The sequence below is a fragment of the Thrips palmi genome, unplaced genomic scaffold, assembly GCF_012932325.1.
Source record: "Thrips palmi isolate BJ-2018 unplaced genomic scaffold, TpBJ-2018v1 HiC_scaffold_15, whole genome shotgun sequence".
Classification (NCBI taxonomy): domain Eukaryota; kingdom Metazoa; phylum Arthropoda; class Insecta; order Thysanoptera; family Thripidae; genus Thrips; species Thrips palmi.
Window position 1 is genome coordinate 8,880,708 of NW_023144624.1, and position 27,252 is coordinate 8,907,959.

Consider the following 27,252-nt stretch of genomic DNA (forward strand, 5'->3'; position numbering starts at 1 on the left):
GCGTGGACACTACTACGAGAGGGCAAGTCCACGAAGCGACGATAAACCGTGTTTCCAAGACTAGACACCATCATCATCATCATCAGCGCTGTAGGCCTCAGCAGACCTCTAGCGTTTGAGTAGGCCGCAAGATAAATTGGTATTGAGTTCCAAAACAGCGTGGGTCATCGCAAGTGTATTCCCACGCGCGCCGAAGAAAACAACGAAATAACACAATAAAGGCGCGTCGTTGATAGTCGTGTGAACATCGCCCACCTCTCGTCCCATCCCCTGCAGTTACGAACTGTGTATTTCGGCTTTTATTAAGAAACGTAATTTTGTATTTTTGTTTTTTGCATTGCAATATCGGACATATAAGTGCATAGAGTTACTCGATCTTCAGGAGTTTTGGTGCAATTTTAGGACTCAGCTTTTTTTACTGGAATAATAAATAAAGTAAAGTGGTTGCGATCAAACTGATCTCCTGATGCGCGTTCTATGGCATCTTTGGCCTAAATTCGTTTTATTTTGCTCTGTGCCGAGAAGCAGAACACGGAACTGGATGCTGCACCTGGGGACCTGGGGCCTGCTGTGCGGATACTCCCTGCTGAGAAAGGACGTACCCCACGCCACGCAGACACTGTGGCTCGCACTGTCTCTTGGATTGGGGGGTATTCACGCAAAGAACGAAGCTACCTCACGATCAGGATATGTTTATTGAAATACAATGGGAAACACTGAGACGAAAATACATCGAAAGCTTGATGAGAAATATTAGGATTGGAATATTATCATTCAGAGGGCCTACTAGAATATCCAAAAATTATGGCAACATTAGAAAAGTAACACACGATTAAATTAGAGATCTTGGTGCGTTTGTAGGTACACCGTTGTATTTTTGGCTAGCGCACGCAGTGCAGAAATAAATAAAATAAATGTACCTGAGATACGCTAAATGAATACTCATTTAAAACGCTACTTCAATTAAGAATAAAATCACAATTACATTAAAATACACACATTGAAAGACTTCAATTACAACAAGAAAAACTAAAGTTGTGGCAAAAAAAATATTGAAGTGGAAGTTACAAATTGTAAAATTTTGTCTTGCATCCCTCAAGAAATAAAATTATGGAAATGGGACTGTTTTTTTCTTGAACTTACTCCCCCAATATTGTTGACTATGGGGACATTTTCAGAATGACAAACCACCTCTGCAAATGATATGGCTCTTCCAGCCTCATTCATTCTAGTAGTAAATAAATAAAATTTAAATTTTTACACACAACCATAAATAAAGATATGAGCCAAATTGCCTCAAAGAATGACAAGAAGAGATGGGTAAAATATGGAAGGCTATTTATATCAGCAAAAAAGAAGTATAATCCTCTTGGCTTCCACAAAGTTCACGTTCCAGGCAACGTCTTTTTACCTTCACTAGCATTGCTTGGCCGCGACCGCACCATCCAACAACACACAGAACACACACACTCTCTCAATTTCCTTATTTGACTAGCTCAGTCTGATAACACCGCGGGCAGCCCAGGGCAGCCTCACCCAACCGGCACGAACGCCCTCCGAGAGCGCGCCGCCAGCACTCCGAAAAGAGAGGAGAAATCTTTAAAAAGGGTTGAAGGAATAAGCATGGCTCGCCTTCACACCCCAGCCCCAGAAACACACACTCGCACTCGCACACACTTACGCGCTCATTTACACACACACTCACGACAACCTCATCACAGACTCGTAATCATTTGTTTGGCACACGCTCGCTGCAGGTGTGAAGGCAGGTAGGTTGGCAGGGCCGAGCGCTCAGCACCTGCCTCGCTTGTCGTCGTGGACGCTGGGCGGGGCGGCCGGGGCGGCGGGGGCCTCCTCCTGGGGGCTCGGCGGCCCCAGCGGCCCCAGCACGCGAGACAGCCGCTTCTCGGGGGACACCAGGCGCTGCGTCGCCACCACGGCCTGCGTCGCGGCCTGCAGCAGAACGGTCAGACACGTCACTACCGCGTTATCGTCACCACCTCCAGGCCACGCGGGGAGTATCGCCGCCGCCGCGCCGCTACCCCGTCGCCGAGGGACTCCAGCGGTGGGCCATACGCCCTGGCCATAGGATGTGTTTGATTCGGGTGCCCTTTGAGGGCCCGACCGTCGCTATACTCCTCGCTACTCACCCTAAACTTCCTGCGCGCGTTGAACTCCCGCAGCGAGCGCACGGTGGCGTCCATGTGCTGGGTGCGCGGGGTGTCTCCGCGGACCCAGGGGTGCTGCAGGCACTCCTCCGCGGTGGGCCGGCTGGCGGGGTCGACCTGCAGGAGCTGCGGGGCAGAGGCAGGCACACTGTCAGCGGCAATGGTAATGGGCGGACGGGACGCCGGCGTTTTGCAGTGCAGGCGGGCATGTGTCGGGCCCGAAATGGCATACGATCATGTGTGGTCTAGCCCTTAATGGTAATGGTAATGGCGAGGCGGGCAGCGAGCGCGCACCGCGGTCCGACGTGTTGCCTACGCCACAGGCGGCCCGGCCGGCCCACTGTGGGCTGGAGGCGGTCAAAACTCTACGCGCGTGTTGAGCTCCAGAGTCGCTAAACAGGTCTCGAACGGAACTTTGTGACCCCACCAATGGATTGCTCTCCGAACGAGGAATCCATTGGTGGGGTCACTACGTACGGTACGAGTCCCATTTAGCGACTCTGGAGCTCAAAACGCGTCCAGAGTTTTGTCCGTTTTGTCTGGCCCACTGTGCGGCCGTGGCAGGTTGAGGACGGACACAGACCTGGGTGACGAGGTCCTTGGCGCTGTCCGACACCTCGTCCCACCAGGGCCCGGGGAAGTGCAGTGCGTGGTGGCCGAGGGGCTCGGTGGGCTCGCCCTGGCCGGGCTGGCCCGACGACGAACCGCCGTTCTCCGACGCGAAGGGCTCAAAGCCGCACAGCCTGCACAGAAGGGAAAGGGACAGTTTACTGGACAATGGGGCGGGACCTTTTGTCGCAGAATGGGCAGGCTGACCGCCTTGGCCTGGCCGGCCGACCGGCTGGCTCGACTTACAGGATGTACGCCACGACCCCGAGGCTCCACATGTCCGAGGCGGGGCCCGCCCCCTCCCCCTTGTTGGCTTCCGGGGCTGCACACACAAACGCAGGAAATGAAAGCCACACGTTTCAACTGTCTACGTGCCTCGCGGCGCTCCGGCCGGAGCAGTGCACCATCATCAAGGGGCCGCGCAGGCCCGCCGGGCCCGCCAGGCGCTGAAGAGACAAACCCCCGATACTCCAGGCGCGAGTGGCTTTTGTCGGTGGCCACTTGGTCGCTCTCGCCAGCACGGAGTATCGTCGAAGTCTTTCACCGTAGCGACCGGCAGTCCGCGAAGGGCGTTGGGGGCTACTCACCGCAGTACGGCGGCGCCGTGGGCAGCAGGTGGTTGACGCCCAGCCCGACGGCCAGCAGCTTGAGCGGCGCCTCCTCGGCCTCGGACGCGAACACCAGCTTCTCGGGGCGCAGCGCGCGGTGGGCGTGGCCGCGCGAATGCAAGCACTGCGACAAGCAACGAACATCAACTTGCTGCGCCTCGCCAAGACCGTCACCAAGACCGTCACCAAGGCAATCTCGTCGCCTGGAAGGTGTCGTGCTGCTTGCCTGGAGGGGCGGACAGGGAGAGAGAGAGAGAGAGAGAGAGAGAGAGAGAGAGAGAGAGAGAGAGAGAGAGAGAGAGAGTGGCGAGGGCGCCGCCGTTACAGGCCTGCGAGTAGGGGGTGGGGGCGTCCCTCGACGAGATGGAGACAGTGTCGCAGCGGCCGCGCCGGGGCCGCGCGACCCCCAACCCTGGCCTACCCGGGCCGACGGCACTTCCTAGCACCGGAAGCGGGGACGCCGGCCAGCCGGGGCGCAGGGGGAGGCACATCACAGCCCCACAGCCCGCCAGCCTCCGCCAGCCTCACGGCGCCGCGGCGTGCCTGTGGCGCCTGTGGCGCTGTGGTCTCGAGCCGAGAAACGGCTACTGTCATCCCGACCGCCGAAATACGCCTCGCCGCCCTCGCTGCATTCTTCGCCTCCACCGCCGCATCTCCATTCCGGGCTTTTCTTTCTCCGCGTCGCGTCGCCTCGTCACCCCGCCCCGTCACCCCGTCTCGTCGCCCCGCCCCGTCACCCCGTCTCGCGGCCCCGTCTCGTCGGCCGGGCCGTGTGGCGGTTCGCGCGGTGCCTTGTCCCACCTGCGGCCGCCTGGGCGCCTCGCGCCATCCGGCCCTTTGATCAGCGCCTGTGACAAACCCGCGCCGTGGAAGGGGGAGGGGGGGTAATGGGCGAGGGGCCTACTCATGCGAAAGGTCAACCACTCCGCCACTGTAAACGCGTTTCTCTCTCTCTCTCTCTCTCTCTCTCTCTCTCTCTCTCTCTCTCTCTCTCTCTCTCTCTCTCTCTCTCTCTCTCTCACGCACACACATACACATATATATACACACACACACCCCTCCTGCAAACACAGAGAGCCGGCCACGAGACATTATGTGTCACTTCTAGTACAAACACCTCGGCCCGAGTTTCACATGCGCGCATATGAAACGTTTACAGAAGCGGAGACACACATTACTTTGTGAGACACCAACCAGGGAGAGGCTAGGCTGGCTGCGGGCTGTGCGCCTCAAGGTTGTTGCTCCGTCGGTATGTGTGAGTCCTGCGAGTTTGTACACACACACACAGAGGCGTGGCTGATGGAAACAGAAATGGGACTCACCTGCAGCGCGCCCAGGATCTGTCGCACCGCCCTGGCCGCCGTCTGCTCCGAGTAGAAGCCCCTCTCCGCGATGCGCTCCAGCAGCTCGGCGCCCTCGGCCAGCTCCAGCACCAGCGTCAGCTCGTCCGCCGTCTCGAACACGTCGCGGATCTCCACCTGCAGCAAGCGGAGCAGGCCGTGAGGCGCCTGGGGGCGGGCCGTGCCGTGCACGCGTGTCCACGTGCCACCCTTGCTGCCCCCAGGCGCCTCCCCAGCCTTCTGAAGGACCCTTCCGACGCTGTCTGTCTCCCTCGCACTCCTGCGGGACGCCCCATGAGTGGGAGAGAGGCAGAGCGACGGTCCTTCGGGACCCGCAGGGCTTGGACTCGAAGGCGTCAGGGGAAAACGGATAGGACTACGTGGGAAACATGGCAGCGCTTCGGTTGGGTCAGTGGGTTGTCTAAAAAAAGGAACAACACTTGAATATTAATGTCAAGGCCCTCGAGGAGAGCCACCCTCCAGGCCCCCTCCCTGTCCACAGAGCCTTTCCGGTTCGGCTTCGGCCGCCTCCGGTTCGGTTCCGGTTCGGTTCCGGTGCCGGCGACGGTTCGGCCCGCGCCAGAAAAGAATGGCGCGCTTTGTCCGAGTGGCAGCACCGCGCGCAAAAAGCGAAGGGAGATGGATTTTCGCGCGGGAAAAGGGAAAGAAAGAACGAATGAAATCCGTGAGCGGAATGGCGCGGCGCTTTGCGGTGTGACATTTGCCGGGACGCGTTTACGGCACTGTGGCGGCCTGGCGGGGCTGGCAGGCAGGGCAGCCAGACGCCAGGCACTCGGCAGTGTGGCGGCTGCAGCGCCGCTTCAGCGAGCCACTTACCACGCCCCACAGTGTCGCAAACAGCATTCATCATTCCGCGCCCCTCGGGGTGTCCTTTGGAAGGGCGAAGGCCGGCGAAGGCTGCCGTCGTTTCGGTTTGGGTCGTGTCGCGTTGTTTTGTTTTCGTATTTGCCCTTTTTTTTCGGCCGAGAAAATGACGCCCCGGGCCAGGATGAAACGGGCCGCGCGCTTGCCCACCTCGGGGGTGGGGGTGGGGTGGGTTGCCTTCCGGCGAGGCTCGACGAGCGGCGTTAAAAAATTAATGTAAACAAGCGTCTTAAAAAGGGGCGGGAATGGCTAAACAGGATCCTGGAGGAGGAGGAGCCCCTCATGAATGAGAGATGCGTCTCACTCCCCGCGAGTAGCCGCGGCAAAAAGCACGGCGGGGAGGAAAGAATCCGATTCATCGCCGCTTCAGTCTGGCAGGTTATCTTCCCACCAGGATATTTTTGCAAGTGTCCTTTTTTTCCCTTTTCGCTCCTCTTCCTTCCTTGAGGACGCGAGGGCCTTGCTCATGGTGATTCATGGGACACCTCCAATGGAAACACGTCGCGCGGGGCGGGGAGGGGCGGAGGGAGGGGTACTCTCCAGCGCGATGGGGCCAACCTGGATTGGTGACCCGGTTGGCATAGGGCGTGTCCTTCCCCTTCCCCCACCCCTCTTCCGATCGCACCGCACACACGCCCACGCTCGGCGCCACTCGTTTGGCGTGCCGACTGCTAATAACGCTGTCTTGCTGTGAATAATGCATGCGGCCCTCCTGCCTGCGAATAACGATGCTGTGCAGGTCGGCGTGTCGGGCGTCCGTGTGTCGCCCGGATGGCCCGGCCCCCCGTCTCGGCGAGGCGAGGTGGTCCCACGGCCCCACTCAGTCCGGCGCGCCGGCACACATTTCAATATTTCGCCGCTTTATGGGGATTTCCGTTTTTGATTCGGCTGGCGCGTGGGATTTATTCGGTGCGCGCGCGTGCACAGCGTCCAGCCGGCCGCAGAGCGTGGGCCGCGCCGATAGGAAAAGCCCCTAACGGGATGGGATGCCGCCCCTCGAAAAGCAAAACTCGGCAAGCAGCCCCTCCGTGGCAAAAAAAAAAAGAACACCCAGTGCTCGCAGATCTATTTCACTCTTTTGTCTCGTCCAGAACGATGGTTTTGTCAGGCTGACAGAAGGCTGCCGTCGCTTTCGGCGGATGTAACAAGGCGGGGCGGGAGGGGGGGGGGGGGGCGGGGGGCGCGCCGATGAAACTTTCATCAGCAGGCCAAGCGTTAGCCCTTCAGCCCTTGTCCGTCGGCCCGCGGCTGTCCGGGGCGCTGCCGGGGCGACCGCCGCCCTGATCGGCATCGCTGAGTACCCGGGACTAGTTTGCCGCGCCACGCCACAAAGGGAGACTGTATTCGATTTATTCCAAGCCAGGATGCCCTGCCCGGTCGGATTGTTGTGGGCGTTCGGCCCGGTGGCCTGGCGGCGCACAGTGGGCCAGAAGACCAGGGGGTGCAGCCAAAACTCTAGACGCGTTTTGAGCTCCGGAGTCGTTCAAGGGGACTTGATCCGAACGTGTGACCCCACCAATGGATTCCTCGTTCGAGGAGCAATCCATTGGTGGGGTCACACGCTCGGTTCGAGTCCCATTTAGCGACTCTGGAGCTCAAAACGCGTCTTGAGTTTTGGCCGCCGCCACCGGTCTTCTGGCCCACTGTGCGGCGTGAAGGCCTGACCCGCCGCGGTCACTGCCTCGGCCCTTGGCCCTAGTCGCGGGCCCGGCCAGGCCCCCGGCCAGGCGGGCAGGCCCTCAAGGTCGCGGCCTTGGAGGTCGCCGCTTGATAGGGCCAATCGTGCCCGTCGTGTGGTAAACACACATGTCTACTGCGCCGCGGCGCGGCAGCCCGGGCCGTGCTACGCCGTGCCACGCGGTGCTACGGCAACCACGAGGGCGGAGAAGCTCAACCCGCAGCGCTGGAATGCCTGGAATTCATCAACTTTTGAGCGGAAAAGGCGCTCGTCCCGTTTGTGTTTCCACTCTCCACTCACCATGTTCGGGTGGCGCAGCTCGCGCAGGTCCGGCAGTTCGTTGTCCACCCTCCGGCGGTCCAGCGCCGACTGCAAACCAAAACAGTCTTAGCCGGTAAAACGATTTAGGTAAAACTAATTACACGCAGGCCCGCCCACAGGCGGCGGCCGGGCAGGCAGGCAGGGCTGCCGGTGACGGGCGCTGGATAAGGCCCTGGACGCTCCAGGAGCAGCCCGCTGGAGCCGCTGGAGCCGCGCTCGCCCAGCAGCCTCGAAGCGCCAGGAGCGGCGACCCTTAACTGCCCCCGTAAACGCGAGGGAGATGAAGGGGGAGGGGGAGTACTCCGGCGGTGGCGAGTTACTGCCGCCGCCTAACGCCCGCCGCCTTGCCGCGCCACACGCGTCGAGTCCGGGCCAATCCGGGCCCCGGGGGCGGCGAGGAGGGCGCCAAGGCCACCGTCGTGGTCAGCAAGGCTCAACTTTTCTCCGACAGAAGGTCCGTCCGGACCACGGACACCCATCCCCGGCTCCTCCTCCCCCCTCCTCGACGTCCCGAAACTTCCGGGCCGGCTGGCCGTGGCTACAGACACGCCCTACAGGGCCTGCAGCCCATGGCCCATGGCCCCGGGGGGTGGAGAACGAACGGGAAATACGAGATGCATTATTAAACCGACATGACCTCGTTCCGGCGTGCCAGCCTGCAGCCCGCGGGGTCCGCGACGACGTCCCATTAGGGGGGAGTACTGCGGCCGCGTCGCCGCGTTCTGTGTGGTTACTTTTTTCGTTCCGGCGCCCCACGCCGCTCCACGCCCCCCGAAAACCCTGGCGAGCCCCGCGGGCAGCGCGGGCAGCGCCCTGCTCCTTCCACTGTGTACCGCCCCGTCCAAACAAGCCATCTCGATTTTTATTCTTGCGAAATTCCATTACCAGTCTGATGACGTCGCGATTTTGGGGCCCGCGCGCCCAATTCCGCTATTTCATTATCTGAGGGGGCGGGCCGGGGCGGGCGAACTGGGAGCAACCACGCTTGATAGTGGCGGGGTGGGGGGATTGCCCTGGCTGGATTATTTAATTGAAGCGTATTGCGGGCAGACGCGCCGACAAGCAGACGGCTTCCCTCCGCGCTCGCCGAGCCGAGCCAGCCCAGCCGGACGAGTCAGCGGAGAGAAGATTCCTCCCTTTGTGTCCGCCTCTCTGACCCGTGCTTCGCGCTCTTACCTTCTTCAGGATCTTGCAGGCGCACTCCCGCTTCCCCTTGAACAGGCACTTGTAGACCGTGGAGGTGGCTCCCCTGCCAGAAAAAAAAAACACAGAGTTGTTAATCATGGTGGCGCCGTCGGCTGGGGGTGGCGGCCTGGTGGCGGCGGAGCGCTGACGCCGTGCAAAACGAGGGCCTCCCTCCAGCAGGCCTTCTTGTCGGCGAGCGAGTCGGCCTTGCGGCGCCGGGCGCCACTGTCTGGTTTCAACATGACGCTCGTGCCGGAGCTATATTTCGGCGGCGGGGACGTCGTGCACACCAATTTAGAAATTAGCAACGGATATAGGCTGGGCTCGGTTACCAGAGCAACACAAGCGTCAAAACTCTGCACGCGAACTTGGAAAAAAAAATGACCGCGGGCGTGGTGGTCACCCAGTCCGGCACGCTTTCACGCCGGCACGCGCGTCGTGACGACGAAGTCGAAAAATGGCCTTCATGGACGCTCTGCTTACGCTCTGCTTACGCTCTGCTTACCTGCCCAGCAGCTCCCCGAGGATGTAGCTGTCGTGCAGGTGCCGGGTTGCGGCGCGCCCCGCGCCGCCCTCCGCCGGCGGTCCGAGCGGCAACCCGAGCTCCACCATCTGCAAACCGCGAGAACAACATGAGTGCCGACAGGCCGACACCACCGCCGCAAACATGGTCACGCGCTGGCCGCTGGCCGCCACACCACATTTGTCTTCCTCCCCGTCATCCCACGCGTGAGAGAGAGAGAGAGAGAGAGAGAGAGAGAGAGAGAGAGAGAGAGAGAGAGAGAGAGAGAGAGAGAGAGGAGGAGAGGGAGGGGGAGAGAGAGGAGAGAGAGAGAGAGAGAGATAGAGCTGTAAAATACATTTGTCGGAGCATCGGCATGCCCCACACGTTGACTGCTTGGGTGATGAGCTCGGTGGCGGAGACGCGGAGACGAGTCTCTCTCTGGCGACGTGGCTCGAGGTAATCCTCCCCGAGACCCTCCTTGAGGCCGCTCGAGGCGCACCGCTCGAGGCGCCCCATTTGCGCGGCCCCGCGCCGCACTGCCAAAACTAACGCACGCCTCGCGCTCCTCGCGCCACGCAGCCAATTAGAAGCCCAAAGGGACTCCCGGCGGCGCGACACCGTAAGTGAAGGAGCGCGGACTTGGCAAAAGTTTATCGCGGAGCGACCAATTCCCGTAAACGGCGAGAGCCACGCGACGGTGTTGCACTGGATGAAAAAAAAGTAAAGAAGTTGAATTTTAGGAGGAAGTTGCTTGACGACGCGGTGTATCCCTGGCGCTCACCGTTTAAGAAATGCAGACACCTCAAGCCGCGTTCTCACTTGCGTAAAAGCACTCAGGCACTCCGTTTGCCGCCAGAAAGCGAGAGATGCTCGTTACTCTATTTTTAATCGTCCATTAGGGCCGGCCCCTCCGCGGGCCCTCCCTGCAGGCACGCCTGCATGTCAACACAAAACACGTGCGTCATCGGGGGACATATTTGGCGGCTGGGCGGCGCCGGCTGTGTCTGCTGCGCTGCATACGGCGTCACATGGACACACACAGACACAGACCTTCATTCTTTTTCCGTCCCGGCGTGTATGGAAACCAGAAAGAACGGACGGCGGAAAAAAAAAGAACTACCACGGGGAAACCCATTAACACCTGAGTACAGTATGCACCGCGCTCGGCCAGCGCCTGCCGGTGGAGTGGCTAATTCGGCCGGTAGAGTGCGGGCCGTGCCGTGTCCCCGCGCAGCATTCCGCGCGGGAAAGTGCGACAAAAACAACATCAAAAACGGCAGGAACAAAACCGCGTCGCCGTAGCCCCTGCTCGTAATCGAACCCCGCTCCGGCCGCGCCGCTCAACAGCGGGCTGGCTGATCGGCGGCAAACGGTACCGTGCCGCGCGGCTCAAGCTCAAGGTCGCCGCAGGCTGTGTGTGTGTGTGTGTGTGTGTGTGTGTGTGTGTGTGTGTGTGTGTGTGTGTGTGTGTGTGTGTGTGTGTGTGTGTGTTTGGGGTGCTGCTGGCGGCAACAACAAGCACGTCAGCAGGGTGGCCTGCTTGGCCTGCTTGGCCTGCAGCCAGCGCACGGTGTGGTGCACGCCGCCAGACAGGGGAGGGGGCACTCGACACTCGAGGAGGAGGCGCGGCGCGTCTCGGCGTCGGCGTCACCCTCCCGACCCGAGGCGCCCGGCAGGTAGGCAACGTGGGGGCCGCCCCGCCTTGGCGTTGCCTACCTGCCGGGCGCTCTCCTTCGCGCCCCGACCGCGCCCCGCCCGCGCCCCGACCGCGCCCCGCTCCTCGCGCTCCACCCCATCGGCTCGATATGCGACGGCATAAAAGGCGGCGTGTCCTTGATATGATACACTGGCGGCCAAAGGCGGCCGAAGCCCACTACTTGACACTGTTTCAAAATAGGCGGCGCAGTCTGGGATTCGAAAACGGCGCCGCCGTTCTCGGCGTTGTGGCGTGCAAGCAGCGTGCTGGCGGCCGACGTACGTACGCCCCTGTCGCGCCTGCCACTCTGACATGGCCGTCGGGAACACTCTCACACACACACGCACGCATACGAGACGCGAGACGCGTTCTCCTGACGACGCGACGCCCGGCGTGCCGAGAAAGGCAATGCAAGCCCGGTGCGGCCCGGTGCGGCTTCTGGACGCTTCCTCGACTTGTCAACGAGCGCGTTTGGCCCCGCCGACCCACTTAAGCCACTACACTGCTTCAGCTCGCTGCTCCGCGGCGGCGGCGGCTCCCAACGCACGCCGCCGGGCAAGCACCTTGCGGCGCAGAGGCCCTGCGTCTGACGGGGACGCGGTTTAATTTCGCGCTTCTTTCTTAAACGAGGCTCAGCGGAGCGGGCTTTTCTTTTTCCTCGTCACTTTTTCCCTTCCCACCTGGCGGCGGCGGCCGCACCGTCCGCTCCTCTGTCGGCGTGCTGAGCGTCTTTCCGGCCGCTGCGTCACTGCATTTCCGGCTCGGCTCCAAGTCGACCAAGTTGGACTTCCGCCTCATTAAAAGTTGAGAGCTCAGCGGGGGGGGGGGGGGGGGGGGGAGCTTCGCGCGTTATTCCGTCGCGTTATTTTAGAATGACACACTCCGCGCCAAGAACAATGACACGCCCGACGCGAGGTGGCGGGGCGGGGCGGGGCGGGGCGGGGCGGGGCGGTGCGGGGCGGCAGCACCACTTGGTGGCCGGGACCAGGCGCTTCGTCGCCCACCGACATTAATGAACTCTCCCGGCTCTCTGGGCTTTGGCTCCGGCTTCGGGCTTTAATTTCCATTTCATGACGAGTTTACAACACGAGGGATCTTGATTAAAATTTGAATAAACGGAAAAGTTTTATTGAGTAATGCACGAGCACGCACTGCAACTCACACACATACGCACGCAAGCGCGCGTCCACACACACACACACACACGCGCGTACACGCGCGCTTTAGCTCTTTGTATCAAACTAATAGAGTAGAGTGCTGTGGAATGCGAACGGAATCCGAGAGCCCGGCGGCGTCCGTAACCTTGTTAACGCTGTAAGCCACGCGCCCTCGCCCACCACCAAGCCACGCCACGCCACGTGCGGTTCGGCGTCCTCACGATAATAGGGTGTATTTCCGAGGGCACACACGCGCCGACATTTTCGCTTCCAGTCCCACAATGTGTCACTGCTAACAGCGGGCCGCGCGCGAAGAGATAAAGGATTACACACAGACGCACACATAGGCCCACATACAGAGGGGGGGGAGGAGAGAGAGAGAGAGAGAGACGCGCGTACCAAGCACATGCACTCTGGTTCGTGATGGCGCGCGAAGCATGCACGCATTTGAGTGCCGCATTTGCTGTATCACGCCGCGGCAGGCTTTGCCGCTCAACAACAACAAGACCAACAACAACAACGACGCCAGCAGTGCGATAACCCGCGCAGGCGGAAGCCAGGGCAGCACGCGTCTGGCCGGACAGGCGGAGCGGAAGACGCGTGGCGAGGCGTGGCGTGGCGAGGACGGAGACGGGGCCGCGCTTTCGGGCGCGGCTGCACTGCTAGGGGACTCCCTGCCTCCAGCGCACGGCACGGCAGCAGCAGCAGCGGCCAGTAGTTGCCGGCGACCTTGGCGAGGCGCGGCGCGGCGAGGCACAGGCGGCGGGCCGGGCCGGCCGAGGTGGCTGACCTACTGCTGCTGCGGCGCTACGGCGTCGCCTCCTACAAGCACTCCATCATCAGGGTCAACTGATTGATCACTGGGATCGCTGGCACTGAGGCGCGAGGTTTGGGTCGCCAGGTGCCGAGGGGGACGACGCCAGCCCGGCCGGTCCGGCCCAGCAGCGGGCCCAGCTCGCTCGTGCTTGAATTAATTTGGCCGTCTTGGTCGTCCCTGCGGTGTCGTGGCAGGGCCGGGCATGGCACGGCCAGGCTGCGCAAAGCAACACAGCTCCGGGGATTCGAACCCACACCGCCCACACGCAGCCTGCGGGCTTTAGGCGGACTCGTCTTGCTGCTTGCTCGCTGCTCAGTGCTGAGCCACTCCGTCTCTCTCGCACTCCCAGGACGTCCGTGAGTCAGTGCGAGAGAGACGGCAGGTCGGCCCTGCGCGGCCTTGCGCGATCTCGCTCCATTGCGCCGCGCATCGCTCGGTCCGTACTGGTCCGTTCGCGCACCGCGCGCCTCGCACGGCGGCACGGCCAGAGCCCGGCCAGCCCAGCCGGCAGAGCCACGCAGAGAGGAAAGAAAGAGGGAAAGCAAATCGGGCGGCAAATTGGTTCGGGCTGCGTGGCGCGCTGTGTGCACGTCGAACGTCGAACGGTGCAGTGACGGGACGGGCGTGAGATAGGGAAAGAAAGACGACGCACGCGCAGAACCCGCGTGGAACGCGGTCAAAACGGTTCCTGGCTTTTTTTTTTCAGGAACTCCCTAGAAATCGCCTATGCCTCTACCATAGGCTTCCAGGGAAAACCAGGTACCGTTTTTACCGTGTAACGATCACGGTCGCCGGGAGGAGAAGACAGGGGCCCGAAACCACTCGCTGGCTGCAAGTCGAACCAGACCGGGGCCCGGCGCCGAAAGGCCACACCAAGGCAGCGTCCGAAGACCGTCGATCCGGCGCACATGGAACCAGAACGGCTGAATAAACTTATCTGAACACTGTCGGACGGAGGCAAGCAGCCGAACGCAGCGAAGACACAAGCCGTTCAGACACTAAGAGCCTGATTGTTCCGAGCGGGAAGTGGGAGGGCCGCCTGGCTGGCGTTCGGATGTCCCCCCCCCCTTCCCCTTTTCCCTCCCCGTCCCGCGGCTGTGGACGCCTCTATCGGCGGCTTCGGCTTCGGACGCCTCGGCGGGCGGCCCCGTCTTGGCGTCGCCCAGCGTCACCTCGGCAATCAAATCACGCCATCAAGTGCAGCACTGAGCGCGGGGCACCTGCCCTCCCCCCCCCCCCCCCAGGGGACCCTCCACTCCCCGCGGCGCGCGATAGCGACAGCAAACTTATTTGACCTTTCCCTGAGGACCGCGGCACCGCGGCGGACATGACATGGCGGCGACGCCAACAGGAGTTTGCGGCAGTGCTGATGAGGTCCTCGCGCGGACGGACGGACGGACGGACGGACGGACAGACAGACAGACAGGCGGGTGCGTGGGCGGCCTGCAGCGCGTGGCCGGTGTGGCGGTGATGCGCTCCATTCAGGGTCCGGCGAGTGCGGCACCCGGAGCGCCCGGAGCAGGCCGCCCCCTGGCCGCCACGAGCCATGGACGGCCGGCACACTGGAGTCGCGGCCGGCGCCGTGCTGTGCGTGCTGCTGACCGCGGTGAGTAGCGGCCAGGACGACGACGTGCTCATTTTTTTGGGGAACCGCCATCGAGACGCAGATAAACAGATAGCGCGCGTCGAGTAGTCTCAGGTAGCCCCGCCGCCGCCCACCGCGGGCCGGAGGCCTTGTCTCGGTCGACATGACTGTCCTCGTATTTGAGATCCGCAGTCCTCAAGCGGAGCGCGAAATCACGTCGTTATATTGCTATCACGTTATGACAATCGCAGTCCTGGTGGGTTGCCGTTCGAACGGCGCAATCAGGCGTCTGCCTCAAAGTCATTCTCGGCAAACGCAACCGTGTGAACGGCCACGCTTATCTGTTGCTGCAGTGGTTCGAAACCACACACAGTTCAGCTGTCGGCAGCGTGTCTGAGGACTTGTTGAGTCGAGCTCACTGAAGTGTCAAGGGTGGCCGTGGTGCGCGGCGCGTCGGCGCGCCTTCTGAGCCCGCCGTGCGCGCCGCCCCGCCCCCTGAAACGCACAGGGCGTTACCTGTGGGGCGAACTAAGTACCCTCTGGTTTTAATTAAAGCGCCCTCGCAAGGGCTGGAGCCGCGGCTGGAGCTGGACGGCCTAATTGATAGCTCGCCATGGCAGGGCCGTGGCGTGGCCGTGGCGCCATAGGGCTTGCTACCCCGCTCCCGTGGGGCCGATGCCGAAGTTTCGAAAAGGCGCAGACCTGGAAACTACAACGCGTGCATGTCGAGGCGCGCGCGCCGGTCCCGAGAGTTCCCCGGGGCCTTCTGTTGTTAGCGTTCAGTCCCGCGAAAGAAAATAAAGTAGAGAGAGCACGCGGGAGCACCTGGGGGAGGGTGCGCTACAGTGCACAGTGAGCCAAAAGACCGGTGGAGGCGGCCAAAACCCTAGACGGGTTTTGAACTCCAGAGTCACGTAACAGGACGCGAACCGGACGTGTGACCCCACCAATGGATTCCTCGTTCGGAGAGCAATCCATTGGTGGGGTCATACGTTCGGTTCGAGTCTCATTTAGCAACTTTTGACCACACAACGCGTCCAGGATTTTGACCGCCTCCGCCGATCTTCTGGCCCACTGTGCTGTGTACAGTCCAAACACGGCGTCGGTATACAGTGCCGTACAGTCGCCACAGGTGTGACGCGACGCGACACTGTCCGCGACACTGTCGGCGCCGCCGCTCCCATTACATTACGCAAGCGCGCATCCAGTGACCCCAACGCAAATGTGGTGACCTTGTCGCCTCGCATCGCCGGCCAGCAGTCAAATTACGCGTGGGCTGTGCGCCACGGGCAATAGGCCTGCACGGGCAGAGTCGCCGGCGTCACTACACCCACAGGCACAGAGCGGTGATGATTGCGGCGGAGGGCGACATTCGCAAAGAAATACGACTGCGCCGTGTTTGTCGCGTTGTGCATACTCCGCTTTATCTCGACAATGCCCTCCAATCGAACTCGAAATCGAATGGGCGCGCGGTGGAGTGGAAGGGGGAGGGGGGCGATTATGGATGTACCTATTGGCAAAGCAAACACCGAACCCGGCGGCGGGCGCAGCGTCGCGAAGCCGCGGCCTGCGGTGTTTGCCAGGGGAAGGGGAAGGGGAGGCGTTGTTGGTGCCACGCCTGACTGTACCTACTCCTGCCAAATGATCGATAGAATCTTTGGTTACAATGCAAAGACCGATGAAGTTTCAGTAAAGAGGGGTTTTTCTCCTCTTAACGCAGTTGGCGGGGTGCAGCGACGCACGATCACCGATCCACACGACGCCGCCGCCGACGGCGACGACGCCGTCCTCGCCCTGGAGCCTGCGGCGCATCCTGGACCGCGTCCCCGTGCTGCGGCGCCTGTTCCCCGCCGAGAACGCCGAGCAGAAGGAGAAGGCCGTGGACGACAAAGTGCTGGCGCCGCAAGAGCAGACGACGCCGGAGTTCTACGACGCGACGCCCGACTACTCCGTCACCGACTACTATGACGAAGTCCCGACGCCGTCCTTGCCGACGCTCCCGCCGTCCTTGCCCACCGGTCTGCCCCCGGCCGGGAACGCCACGACGGCAGAGCCGCCCGCGACCTCCGCGTCCCCGCCGCCCGACGAGCAGCCCCCGCCGACGGAGGGCCCGCCGTCGTCGTCGCCGCCCCCAGCACCTCCCGACGAACCAGATGAAACGCCGACAATGCCGGGTCCACCGCCGGCAGAGCCAGCCCCACCTACGGAGGAATCTCCTCCACCTGCCTCGTCGCAACCACCACCACCTGCCTCGTCGCCCGAACCTCCACCACCTGATTCGCCACCAGACCCTTCACCGTCTGCGTCGTCACCAGAACCTCCACCACCTGCCTCGTCGCCCGAACCTCCACCACCTGCTTCGTCACCAGAGTCTACACCACCTGCCTCGTCACCAGAACCTCCACCGGCTGCGTCGCCGGCCCCACCACCACCCCCACCGCCGCCAGCCCCGACTGCGTGTGTTCCACAAGCGTGAGTACAACGTGCAGCTCGCCCCTTGTCTTTGTGTCCCGCAACACAAAGCACTGGCAACTCGCTTCTGCCCCCAGCGCGAAGACCAAGACCGTCGTGTACGTGCCGCAGCCCGTCATCCGCTACGGCTACTTCCCCAGGCCGCCGCCGCCCAGGCCGCCGCCGCCAGTGATCGTCGTCAACAGCCAGGTGAGTGGTATTCGAACCCGCGACTTTGCTGCCCGGACGCCGAGTCCTGTCCACGTGTCGGTGAGGCAAGGCGACCCGTGGCAAGGAACGTGTATGCTCACCCGGTCCGTCTGTCTTCGCCCTCCGCAGATCCAGCCCGCGGTGGACTGCCCCGGCGCCCCCGCGGCCCCCGCGGCCGCCCCCGCGCTCGCCGCCGGCCCCGGAGTGATTGTGCTCAACACCCAGGGGGACACGCCCGTGGTCCAGGTCGGGCGGGACGGCCGGACGTCGCGGCCCCCGGTGGTTCGCCTGCCGACCGCAGCGGGGAAGTAGTGGCGCCAGTAGCGCTCCGTGCCCCGCACGCAAGCAGCAATCACTTAGAACCGCCCGGACCACCTCCAAACTTTGGCGCACAAGCCGCGCAAGTTGTCCAGGGAAATTAGGACAGGCCGCAGCCTCGCAGCCCTCGATGGCGCTCCACTCCGCCTTTCAACTCGCCGCTCGCTCAGCCCCGCGCTGTGCTCCGCTCTGCCGGGCCGGGCCGGGCCAAGCCGCGGGCGAAACAATGCCGAAGGGATCCCTGCGAAGCGCTCCGTGAAGCGCTCCGTGAAGCACCGCGCGGCCTTTCCACTCAGACAGTCTGGGCATTCCCGCGCACTACGCGTCGAGCGCGAAAAGCAGAAATTCCGGCGCCAGGTGGCGCTGGATTCGCTGCACTGCGGCGTGCCGAGAGCCGCCCCGACGCGCCGGGCCCTCGCTTCGCCCTTCGCCCTTCGCCCTGCGCCCTTCCCTTCGTGCGTGGCGGAGCGAGGCGCGACCACCGGCCGCGGCGAGGCTTTGAAATTCAAATTGCAGCCCCATCGGCCTCCTTGGGGCCCTGCGGCTCGCCCTGCGGCCATGCGGCTCGTCCGGCCGGACCTCCTCGCGATGGACAAGCCGGTCGCGAGCTTCCGCGCCAGCCTCGCACGTGCGTAGCTGGAGCCTAACTTGCGGAGGGGTAATCGCATTGGGGGTGCCCCGCCCCGCCCCACCAAGACCACCACGCAGAACGACCGACCGACCGACCGACGGGACTGCCCGCCGCCGCCGAAGTAGGCCAATCGCCTACCCGACCCTTGGACCTCAGCCTCCGCCGGGACTCGAACCTGTCCCCGATGCGCAGGGCGCACACTGTGCTACGTGGCCTCGACCCTCCCCAGCACGCCCCAGCCCCCGTTTAACCCTTGTCCAACTTTTATTCAAAGTCGCGCGCGGTCGGGCGGTCCCCAGGGCGTCCTCCCTCTGTCGGGACGGACGGGACGCACGGGACGGCCCGGGACGCGGGTGGACTGCCACTGGGCGCTGCTGGGCCGTGATGAACAGGCAAAGGAACAGCTTGGAGGAGACGCAGCAGCGGCTGCAAGGGGGGGGGGGGATACCGAGCGAATGCAGAGCAATGCAGTGGCCGGACACACGGGGACTGCGATGCCCCTCCCCTCCCCCACCCCCTCCCCCTCCCCCTTCCCCTCGCCGACTGCTGTTGCTGCCGTTTGGTGAAGCAGAAGCGGACCGGACAGGGTCGATCCATATTGTTCCGCAGACACTCTCCGAACTGTTTCATTTCATCGAGTGAGCCTGGCTAGAGTGTTCGCGTTTATGACTTGCATTCCACAAAATGGTAAGTCAGAAAGTAGTAAAAGCAACGAGTTGGTCCAAAAAATTTGAGAAGAAAATTTAAAAAAAAAGAAGTTTTTTGAGTAAACATGAGTGCGTATGTTTCGTTGGAGTTTACCTCCTTCACGGCGTCACGCTGGCGGTGGCGTGCGACCCACGCTTGGCACTTGATCGCACGCTATGCGCAGCCCACGGACGGAGGGGCTTACTGTGGCGCGGGAAAAACACTCTTTCGGTTTTAAAGGCCGTGGCCGTACCCTGAAAAGTAGCACGCAGCCAGCCATTCGCCCGGGTAGAGCGCCTTGCAGGTAGGCAACACGCTCCCTTGCAACGCACGGGTGCGGGCGGGTGGCCTAACCGGCGGGCGCTAGAGCGCCTGCGAGGTAGGCCATGCGCCCGCACCCGTGCGTTGCAAGGGAGCGCGTTGCCTACCTGCAAGGCGCTCTCTCTCCACGGACATACTGACGCTGAGGCACGAGGCCGGCACGCGCCCCGAGGCTGGGCGAGGCGACCACCACTTTGTCAATCAAGAGTCCTTTCCTTTCCACAGGTCGATGGCGGGGCGCGGGGCGGTCCCAGCCCGGTGGCGGTGGCGGCGAGGAGAGTTTCCCGAACTCTGCAGACTTTGCGTTTTCCCAGCTAATGACAGCATAATCGCAGGGGAGGCCGCGAGCCGCAAAAAAATGGTGGAAAAAAATGGCGGTATCAAAAAGTTGCGTCCCGTCGTGAGCCGGAGACGACGACGGGACGGCTCCCGAAGGCCTCGCCGTTTGGCGGACGAATTTGCAGCGTTTACCCCCTGAAGCCAGGACCACTCCGGGGGCCGCAGTAACGGCTTGCGCCCCTCGAACATTAAATCCCACAGCAAACTTCGGGGCCGAGCCGACGGCAGCCGACGCCAAGCCGACGCCGTGCCGACGCCGTGCCGACGCCGCCAAGCCGACGGCAGACCGATCGGGGCGCGCGAACAGCTCAACGTGCCCCGCCTACTGGTGTCCGCAAGTACGGGGGAGGGGGGGGCCGATAAATTACCAAAGTGCGCAGATACGCACGTTTGGGTGGCGCGCGGCTCGGCACGCTCACGCACAGCCCGCGGCGCTGTGCGCGGGGGGAGCAGGGAGAGAGGGGAGGGTGCTCCGGGGAGAAATAACGTCCCCGAGGTCGACGGTGGACCACTGTAAGGCGACACCAGGGTATCGAACGGAACTGAGCGCCGCGTCAGCGGGCTGGAGGGCCGCGGGTTCGAGACCCGGTCCCGGACGTCATTTTTCCAACCGTTACGGAGGCCGGGCTGACGCTGCGACGGCGTTGTCGACGCTCTGTCTCCCTCGCACTCATGGGACGTCGCGTAGGTGTGAGAGAGACGGAGCGATGCAGGCCTTGCTCGTGTTCAGCCTGCAGCAGCAGCACGACCGAGTCGCTTGGCTGGCAGCGGCACGGCACGGCGCCACGCCCGTGCATGGCGGCAGGGTGCTTGAGGGAGGCCGTGCCGCGCCGTGCCGCGCCGTGCAGCAGCATTATCGATTGAGTGGATTGATGGTCAGCAAGGGGACTGTGCATGGGCTTTCAGGCGAACATGGGGGTGGGGGCGTTTGAAGCGCCGAACGACGCCAACCGCGTCGCGTCGTCGCGTCGTCGCGTCTTCCAGCCCGCTTGGGCGCTCCGCGCTCCGCACTCCGCACGGCGCGGCACGCGAGGCGAGGCGCCGTTCGCGAAGCGGGACAAAAATAGGCGGCTAATCATCGATTGGGGTGGATGGACTGGCCGGACCAGTGTGGGCGCGTTTCTCATACCTCGACGCGTGCATTTCGCCGACAACGCCACAATGGCTTTAATGCGCTCTCAATTTGTTGTTATCGCTTTCCGCTGCGTTTTCCTCTTTGTTTCTGCACGGCGGCTTTTGTTATTGCGCGGCGGCAAAAAGCGTCGGCTATTTCCCAGCGAAGCATGGCGGCGGAGCGCGAGCGCATGCTCCTCCAGCTTGACGGAAAAGTTTCGCCATACCGAAAACTTTCGTCCAAACTGTTAGAGGGCGCGCGGCTGTGAAATTAGAGGTACTTTCCGCGGCTCCGAAATGGCGCGGTATTGAGCGAAAACGGGCGAAGCGAAGCAAGCTCGCGGATTCGGTTTTGTTGTGTCGGCAACGGTGGGGCGCGTTAACCCACCAAGTTAACACACGGTTCTCTGCTCGCTGGCCGCTGGCCGGCGGGTCGGCCTCGCAAAGAGGGTACTCCGGCGTGAAGGGGTGGGTCCCCGAGCAGGGCGGGCAGGGTCGACGTCCAGGTATTCAGACACCAGCCGGCAGCCAATAGTGGCGACGAGCCCTCGCTTGCCCTGGCGCGCCGTGGCGGCGGGGGGGTCGGTGTTTAAAATACATCAGCAGGGCTCTCGGTTCCACGTCGTCGCCGCTCCCAAAGAGGAGGAGAGGGGGCCAAGGCGAGGTTGAAGGGCCGCCGACAGGGACAGGATCGTCGCCAAGGTGATCCCTCGAGGCGGCCGAAGGCGGCCCGCTGGACCCGGCCGTCGTGGCGAGGCGTGCCACGCGGCCGCGCGTCCCCGTGTCGGCCAAACAAACGGGAATAGGAAGGGAAGCAGGGGGCGTTGATTGCAGTGGGGCCGGCGGGGCCAGCCGTCCGTCCAGCGCGGATGTCGCCGCCCCCCTCTGCCCCCGGCCCCCCGGCGCGCGGGCACGAGGGAAACAAGGCACACGCTCCGTGCGCGGGAGACTCAAACAGAGAGGGCACAAGCCCTGCTGCGAGGCAATATACATTCCAGAGACATCGCTGAGTCGGAAGGGACACTCTCGGAAACGCGTCAAGAAGGGAAATGAAAGCAAACAGTACACGCGGAGAAACAGTTGGTAAATTGTGTATATTGTAAATGACAGCTTCTTTTCTCTGTGATGCCTTAAATAGTTTGTTTGGTTTTGAGGGTGTGCGCACACAGCCAAATGGACGTTTTAATGCATTCTGCGTCGGGGCGGCCCTCCGGCTTAGCGCTGGCGCAAAGAGACTCGTACTTCATTATAGAGGGGGGGTCTGGGAGCGGCGCTGCCGAGCGCTGCAGCTGCAAAGTTGATGAGGGAGGCACCACCTGGACAGCCTGGGCGTGGACGCCACCTGGCTCCATATTCCGGGCGGCGGTTTTGCCGCGCACCGCTCGGAAAACCACCAATCGCTCCTCGAAATTGAACCCCCTCATCCGTCACACTGTAGCGGGGTGAACGATGACCAGCGCACTGTCTTCAGTGTTTGGTCCGTTTCTTGCCTCTCGTCCGCCGCACGTTTCCACTCTGATTCCGCCTCCTTGTTGTCCCACAGCGCGGCCAGTAGACATAGGCCTGGGCGGATTGGATCCAGATTGACATTGCGGATCGCCGGGCTCGGCTCCGCTTCCCTTCGGTGTCCGGCTCGGCTCGGCTCGGCCCGGCTCGGCCCGGCTCGGCTCGCGTCGTGGGGACGACCTTAATCCGCGAGAGTCAACAGCTTGCCTCGCAGCGTTAAACGACTTATTGATTTTGCTTTTCTTGCCCGGTTCATCGCGAGGGAGAGGGAAAAACGGATCGCGTCGCGTTACTTATTGAATCATCGCCCTCTCTCCTTCCCTCCATCCCTCCCTCTCTCTTTCTGTCTCTTCCCGGTTGTTCTCCGCCGCTCCTCCGAGGGTGCAGCTCCGCGGAATGCCGCGGGGAGGCACCATGAAGGCACGCTGCCGGAGCCTGCTAGAGTCGCCTTACTCCGCCAGCAGACTGATACCGAGTCTCTCTGTCGCACTCATAGGGCGCTCCGTACCGGTGCGAGAGAGATAGAACCACGGCCGCACAGGGCGGACTCAGGCTACAGTGCATTGCCAGTGGATCCCTCTCCTCCTGCGCCCCGCTACGCCCCGCCACGCCCCGCCACGCCCCGCCACGCCCCGCCACGCCCCGCCACGCAGCGGGTGGCTCCACGGCACGGTCACAGGCGGGGAGCGACTCCGGCTGCTCTCCTGTATCCACGGGGAGCGCGCGGCAAAAGACGCTATGAAAAATTCAGCAGCGATACGCGAGAACTGGACCGATAAGTGTATGGTGATGCGGCGGCGGCGCGCTGCATCCAACGCCCACGCCGTTAGCCGCGGAGTCAAGGGATATGGGCACGCAGACGCGCAGTCGACCAAAAGACCGCGGTGGAGGCGGTCAAAATCCCGGACGCGTTTTGAGCTCCAGGGTCACCAAAAGGGACTCGAGCCGAACGTGTGACCTCACCAATGGATTGCTCTCCGGAGGAGGAATCCATTGGCGGGGTCACACGCTCGGTTCGAGTCCAAAAAAACCGTCTAGAGTTTTGGCCGCCGACACCGGTCTTCTGGCCCACTGTGAGACGGGCCAACCGAAAAAGCAGACAAAAAGACAAACAGACGACGAGAAACAGACACATTAGTCAAACAGCCAGACAGACGGCGGCGTGGGCAAACATGCGGGAAATGGCCAGAAATGGCGCGCACTGCCTGGCAGCCCGGCTTTCCGGAAAAGGCAAGGCACGGCGAAAGCATCCGCAACGCTCGCTCATAAATCGTTAATTATCACTCCCTTTAGTCTGTAGCGGACTTCCTGTTTGTTTGCCGCCGATTGTTTTCGCGGGCGAATGGGGCCCACTTTGTCTCCGCTATCTGCCCACCCGCCCCGCCCGCCCCGCCGAGAACGCCTCCGCCGCGCCCGGCGGCGTGCGGCAGGTGCTAGACGCTGCTCGCCTGGCAGTGGCAACGCTACCTTTTTATCAGACCAGCGCCGCCAAGTCCGCGCGACGAGCCGCCACGAGCGGGATACAGGAAGTCGACCCTCTCCGCTTCCGGCGCGACGTTCAGCACGACGACGACGACGGGGCGACGGCCACCACGACGGGCATCTCGGCCTGCTTCTGCACCAGCTGCACCAGCACGCGCACGGCCGTGGCCGTTTTGGCGGGAAAGCGCGCGAGCACGCGGGAACCGCGGCAGGGGCAGGGCGCGGAGAGAGAGGCGGCAGACACTACCGACCGGCTCCGTGGGCGAACACAGACTGGCGCGGCGCGGGCGCGCGGACGGCAGTGGCGGCGCCGTGCGGGCCCCCGCGGCCCCCGCCACGCCCGCCACGCCCCGCCACGCCCCGCCACGCCCGCCACGCCCCGCGAGGGGAGGGGCCCGCTCGCTCGGTCCACCGCCAGCACCGCACACATTGTTGCGGCCTTCACTGTGTGTGTGGAGTGTGTGTGTGTGTGTGTGTGTGTGTGTGTGTGTCTGTGTGCTGAATTTGTTAGCTCTTCGTGTAAAACTTTTCAGCTGCGAAATAAAGAGGGATTCAAGAGGATTACTACTTCAAACAAAACAAAAGTATGAGTCTAATTAGCGGAAGGATGACAAGGAGAATGACGGAAAGCGCCAATAGTGATGTGCGAATCGATCAGTCTCGAATCGAATCGAACAAGGGCACATTTGATTCCATTCCAAGATGAATCGAAGTTGATAAACGCCATTCATGTCTAATTAAAAAAGGGAGAAAATGGACACTTTTTTGCTATTTGGCCCAAAATAATGCGGCTTCGTTTCCGCGAAAACGCGAATCGAATCGAATGTGCCCCGATTCGAATTGATTCGATTCGGTTTCGAGGCATCGGCACACCACTAAGCGGTGCGCTACGCGGCGCTACGCGGCCGTGGCGTTGCGGACGTGCACGGGCAGCCCCAGCAGGCGCTCGGCGATGAGCAGGCCGGTGTCGCTGCCCTGGTTGTCGAAGGGCGCCGCGGCGTCGGGGCCCTCGCAGTACAGGCTGACGCTGCCGTTGGGCCACAGGCACTGCTTCTTCAGCAGCTGGAAGCGCGTGACGAGGCGGCTGTGCGGCCGCACCAGCATCACGTAGGCCAGGTTCCAGACCGCGTGCTGGCAGGCGTTGTCCGGCGACCACCACAGCTCGCCCACCACGCCCTCCACCACCTCGGGCACGTCGTCGTCCTCGCCGACCACCCGCGGCTCGGCCTGCAGCAGCCGCGCGCGCGGGATGGAGATGGCCCTCTCCACGCGGATGAAGGTGGAGAAGTCCGACGCGCTGCCACGAACAACGGCCTCGTGAGGGACGGGTTTTTACACATGGATAGACAGCATCTGCACCACCTACCTGTAGTTGTACTTCATGGACTCATCTGGGTTTGAATCAAAGAAGTCAGGGAAGTAGTCTATCACATCAGAATCGTCGTCGTCCTCGCCCTCGTCGTCTTCAGGCTCGTCCTCTTTCTTTTCGTCTTTTCCATCCTTGTCCTTCCCGTCCATGTTCTTCTCGTCCTTGCCATTCCCGTCCTCGTCCTTCGCGTCCTTGTCTTTCACGTCCTTGTCCTTCACATCCTTGACCTCGTCGTTGTCCTTCTCGCCCTTGTGATCCTCGTCCTCGACGTCGTCGACCTCTTCGACCGGGTGACGGCTCAGGAAAGGCAGTGCGACGGGCTCCTCCAGGTACTTGGAGTCCTTCTCCCCCTGCCACGGCAGCCCGCCGTACGACATCAGCAAGGCCATCATCTGCGCATCACAGAGAACCGAGCACCAAGTGAGTACTACACTACATGGGCTTCATTAACATTCAACTCCCACTATCTCCGCGCCACTTACGTCATCCTCCGAAGTTTCCCGGGCCCACTGCGCCGTGCTGGCGTCCGTCAGGTTGTCGCAGGCGCGTTCCACCTCCTCGGTGGAGGTCTCGGAGGGGGTCTCGGTGGTGGCCTCCGCTCTGCGCGCGCGGGGGTGGCGCGCGTGGACGTCGCAGCACGCGAGCAGGGCGGCCAGCGCCGCGACGGCCAGGGCCTTGTGGGGGCCTCGGCTCTGCGGACACCAAAGACCGCCAAACCCCGCTAAAAATAATGCACCCCTTTTCACGTGCCGTGCCGTCGCCGGCCGCGCTGAGTCGCATTAGGTGCGCTGGAGTGCGGGCTGGGGTGGCTCGGGTGGCTAAGCCGCAGGTGGGGCGCCGCCTCGCCTCACCCTGCAGGCCCCGCAGGCCCCGCAGCCTGCTCCAGCGGTCGTTCCAGAGTCCGCCGCAGCGGGTGCCGTCTTTACGACGAGAGTGGCTGGCCGGGCGGGGCTGGAGACTGGCTGCCGGAGGGTCGTTCTCGTCGCTCTGTCTCTCTCGCACCTGCACGTAACGCCCCATGAGTGCGAGAGAGACGGCGCCAGGAGAGCGACCCTCGGCACCAGTGTGCTTCCTTCGACGGCTACGGCGCGATGCTTGGACGTCGTCACGCCCGTTTACTTCACGACTCTGCGGCGCGGGTTCGATTCCCTGCAGCGGCCGCGTGCGGCTGGCTCTGGGAGGTGTCATTTTTCACTTCCGCTTCCTCCACCCACTCACTGGGCTACTTCCTCTGTCGCAGCGTTAGAAGAAGGAAAGGGGTCAAAGGGTGTGTGCGTCAGCCAAGGCGTGGGCGTGTGCGAGGGGAGGGGGGAGGGGGGGAGAAGGTCAGGGGCAGTGGAGCAGGCCGGCCGAAGCCCGCCTGGGCGCTGGGGGTAGGGGGTTGGGGTGGGGCGGCGGCCTCTGGGCGGCAGGCGGGGCGGGCGGCGCGCTCTGCCCGCGATTAATCTCCGTCCAGATTTGGAGAAGCGATTGCGAGAATCCCCGGACAGCTCGGCCGGCTCGGAACGGCTCGGCACGCATCGCCGCCGCGGGACGGAGGGAAGGAAGTAATGAAATGGCGCTGACCAGCGCTGGTCTCGTTGGCGCGAGCTTTTGAGGTCTACCTGTGTGAAAACTCACGGCTGTGAAAATTAAAATGTTACTTCCTCTCAGTCAGCTACTTTATATCGGGGTTTTCTTTGGGGACAGACTGGCCAGGTAAAGAGAAAACAATGTCACAAAGCAAATGGTCAGCATAACTATTAAAATTGAAGTGAAGATAATAAATTGTACAAAAACGTACAGTATTATGCTCGGACAAAGAGGACAAACGTCGGAAGTCAGAAATGACATCCGCAGCGTGCATTACTCATAAAGACTGTCGCTTCTGACGTCCGTCCATTTTCGTTGCTCTTCCAAGCTTCAGTAAAACAACTTTTCCCTTTCCTATTTTCCAGCCACTGGATAACGCGAACACAAACAAAGACAGCACTCCCTCCACACGCGCCGCGTCCGCGCAGCATTTTCCCCAGCCTATGTTAATGTGTCACTCGCGAACCGCGGCCGTTTCCAGGCGGGGAAAAACTGGAGCGGGAAATAAAACTCACCAGCATGTCGTTTGTGGCGTCGTCCGGAGGCGTGTGAGTGAGGCTCCAGGCGGGCGGGCCGGCACTTTATACCCGCGGAACAAGTGAACAGCGTGCCGGGGTTATCCCGCTCGGCCAATGGCGCCGGCGGCAGTCGTCACGTGACCCGGCCAACCGATTCGCGTACAGTGATGCGCTACGCCTG

General features: G+C 62.4%; 3 protein-coding genes across 4 annotated transcripts; 1 reads left to right on the plus strand and 2 right to left on the minus strand.

Annotated features, from left to right (window-relative positions):
* Positions 1-676: 676 nt before the first annotated feature.
* On the minus strand, positions 677-23,871 carry LOC117641377 (calcium/calmodulin-dependent protein kinase type IV-like). 2 transcript variants are annotated; one of them, XM_034378641.1, is made up of 10 exons: positions 23,598-23,871; positions 9,300-9,406; positions 8,786-8,858; positions 7,589-7,657; positions 4,708-4,863; positions 3,365-3,509; positions 3,024-3,099; positions 2,752-2,911; positions 2,151-2,294; positions 677-1,953 (listed from the first exon to the last, which is right to left on the minus strand). In XM_034378641.1, exons 2-10 carry the CDS (start codon positions 9,404-9,406, stop codon positions 1,792-1,794), a joined length of 1,092 nt encoding a protein of 363 aa, XP_034234532.1. In that variant the 5' UTR covers positions 23,598-23,871; the 3' UTR covers positions 677-1,791. The 2 variants fall into 2 exon arrangements, with proteins under 2 accessions (XP_034234532.1, XP_034234531.1); XM_034378640.1 differs by lacking the exon at positions 23,598-23,871 and adding an exon at positions 13,742-13,988.
* LOC117641174 (leucine-rich repeat extensin-like protein 3) lies at positions 14,466-24,202 on the plus strand. The gene is made up of 4 exons (XM_034378314.1): positions 14,466-14,575; positions 16,275-17,026; positions 17,104-17,215; positions 24,146-24,202. The coding sequence occupies exons 1-4, from the start codon at positions 14,516-14,518 to the stop codon at positions 24,200-24,202; spliced, it is 981 nt and encodes a 326-aa protein (XP_034234205.1). The 5' UTR covers positions 14,466-14,515.
* Positions 24,185-27,089, minus strand: LOC117640984. The gene is made up of 4 exons (XM_034378058.1): positions 27,069-27,089; positions 25,464-25,673; positions 24,979-25,373; positions 24,185-24,909 (listed from the first exon to the last, which is right to left on the minus strand). Exons 1-4 carry the CDS (start codon positions 27,072-27,074, stop codon positions 24,510-24,512), a joined length of 1,011 nt encoding a protein of 336 aa, XP_034233949.1. The 5' UTR covers positions 27,075-27,089; the 3' UTR covers positions 24,185-24,509.
* Positions 27,090-27,252: the final 163 nt, after the last annotated feature.

Bases quoted from the DNA above. Each gene is read 5' to 3' on its own strand.
- LOC117640984 (XM_034378058.1), bottom strand. The intron at 25,374-25,463 runs GTAAGTGGCGCG...TGTGATGCGCAG, and splicing joins GGGAAACTTCGGAGGATGAC to ATGATGGCCTTGCTGATGTC. The intron at 24,910-24,978 runs GTAGGTGGTGCA...TGTTCGTGGCAG, and splicing joins TCCATGAAGTACAACTACAG to CGCGTCGGACTTCTCCACCT.
- LOC117641377 (XM_034378640.1), bottom strand. From the start codon at position 13,879: ATGTGCGCCGGATCGACGGTCTTCGGACGCTGCCTTGGTGTGGCCTTT. The intron at 9,407-13,741 runs GTAAAAACGGTA...CGCGGTTTGCAG, and splicing joins GCGACCGTGATCGTTACACG to ATGGTGGAGCTCGGGTTGCC. The intron at 4,864-7,588 runs GTGAGTGGAGAG...CGCTTGCTGCAG, and splicing joins AGCTGCGCCACCCGAACATG to GTGGAGATCCGCGACGTGTT.
- LOC117641174 (XM_034378314.1), top strand. From the start codon at position 14,516: ATGGACGGCCGGCACACTGGAGTCGCGGCCGGCGCCGTGCTGTGCGTG. The intron at 17,027-17,103 runs GTGAGTACAACG...TTCTGCCCCCAG, and splicing joins ACTGCGTGTGTTCCACAAGC to CGCGAAGACCAAGACCGTCG. The intron at 17,216-24,145 runs GTGAGTGGTATT...AAAACTTTTCAG, and splicing joins TGATCGTCGTCAACAGCCAG to CTGCGAAATAAAGAGGGATT.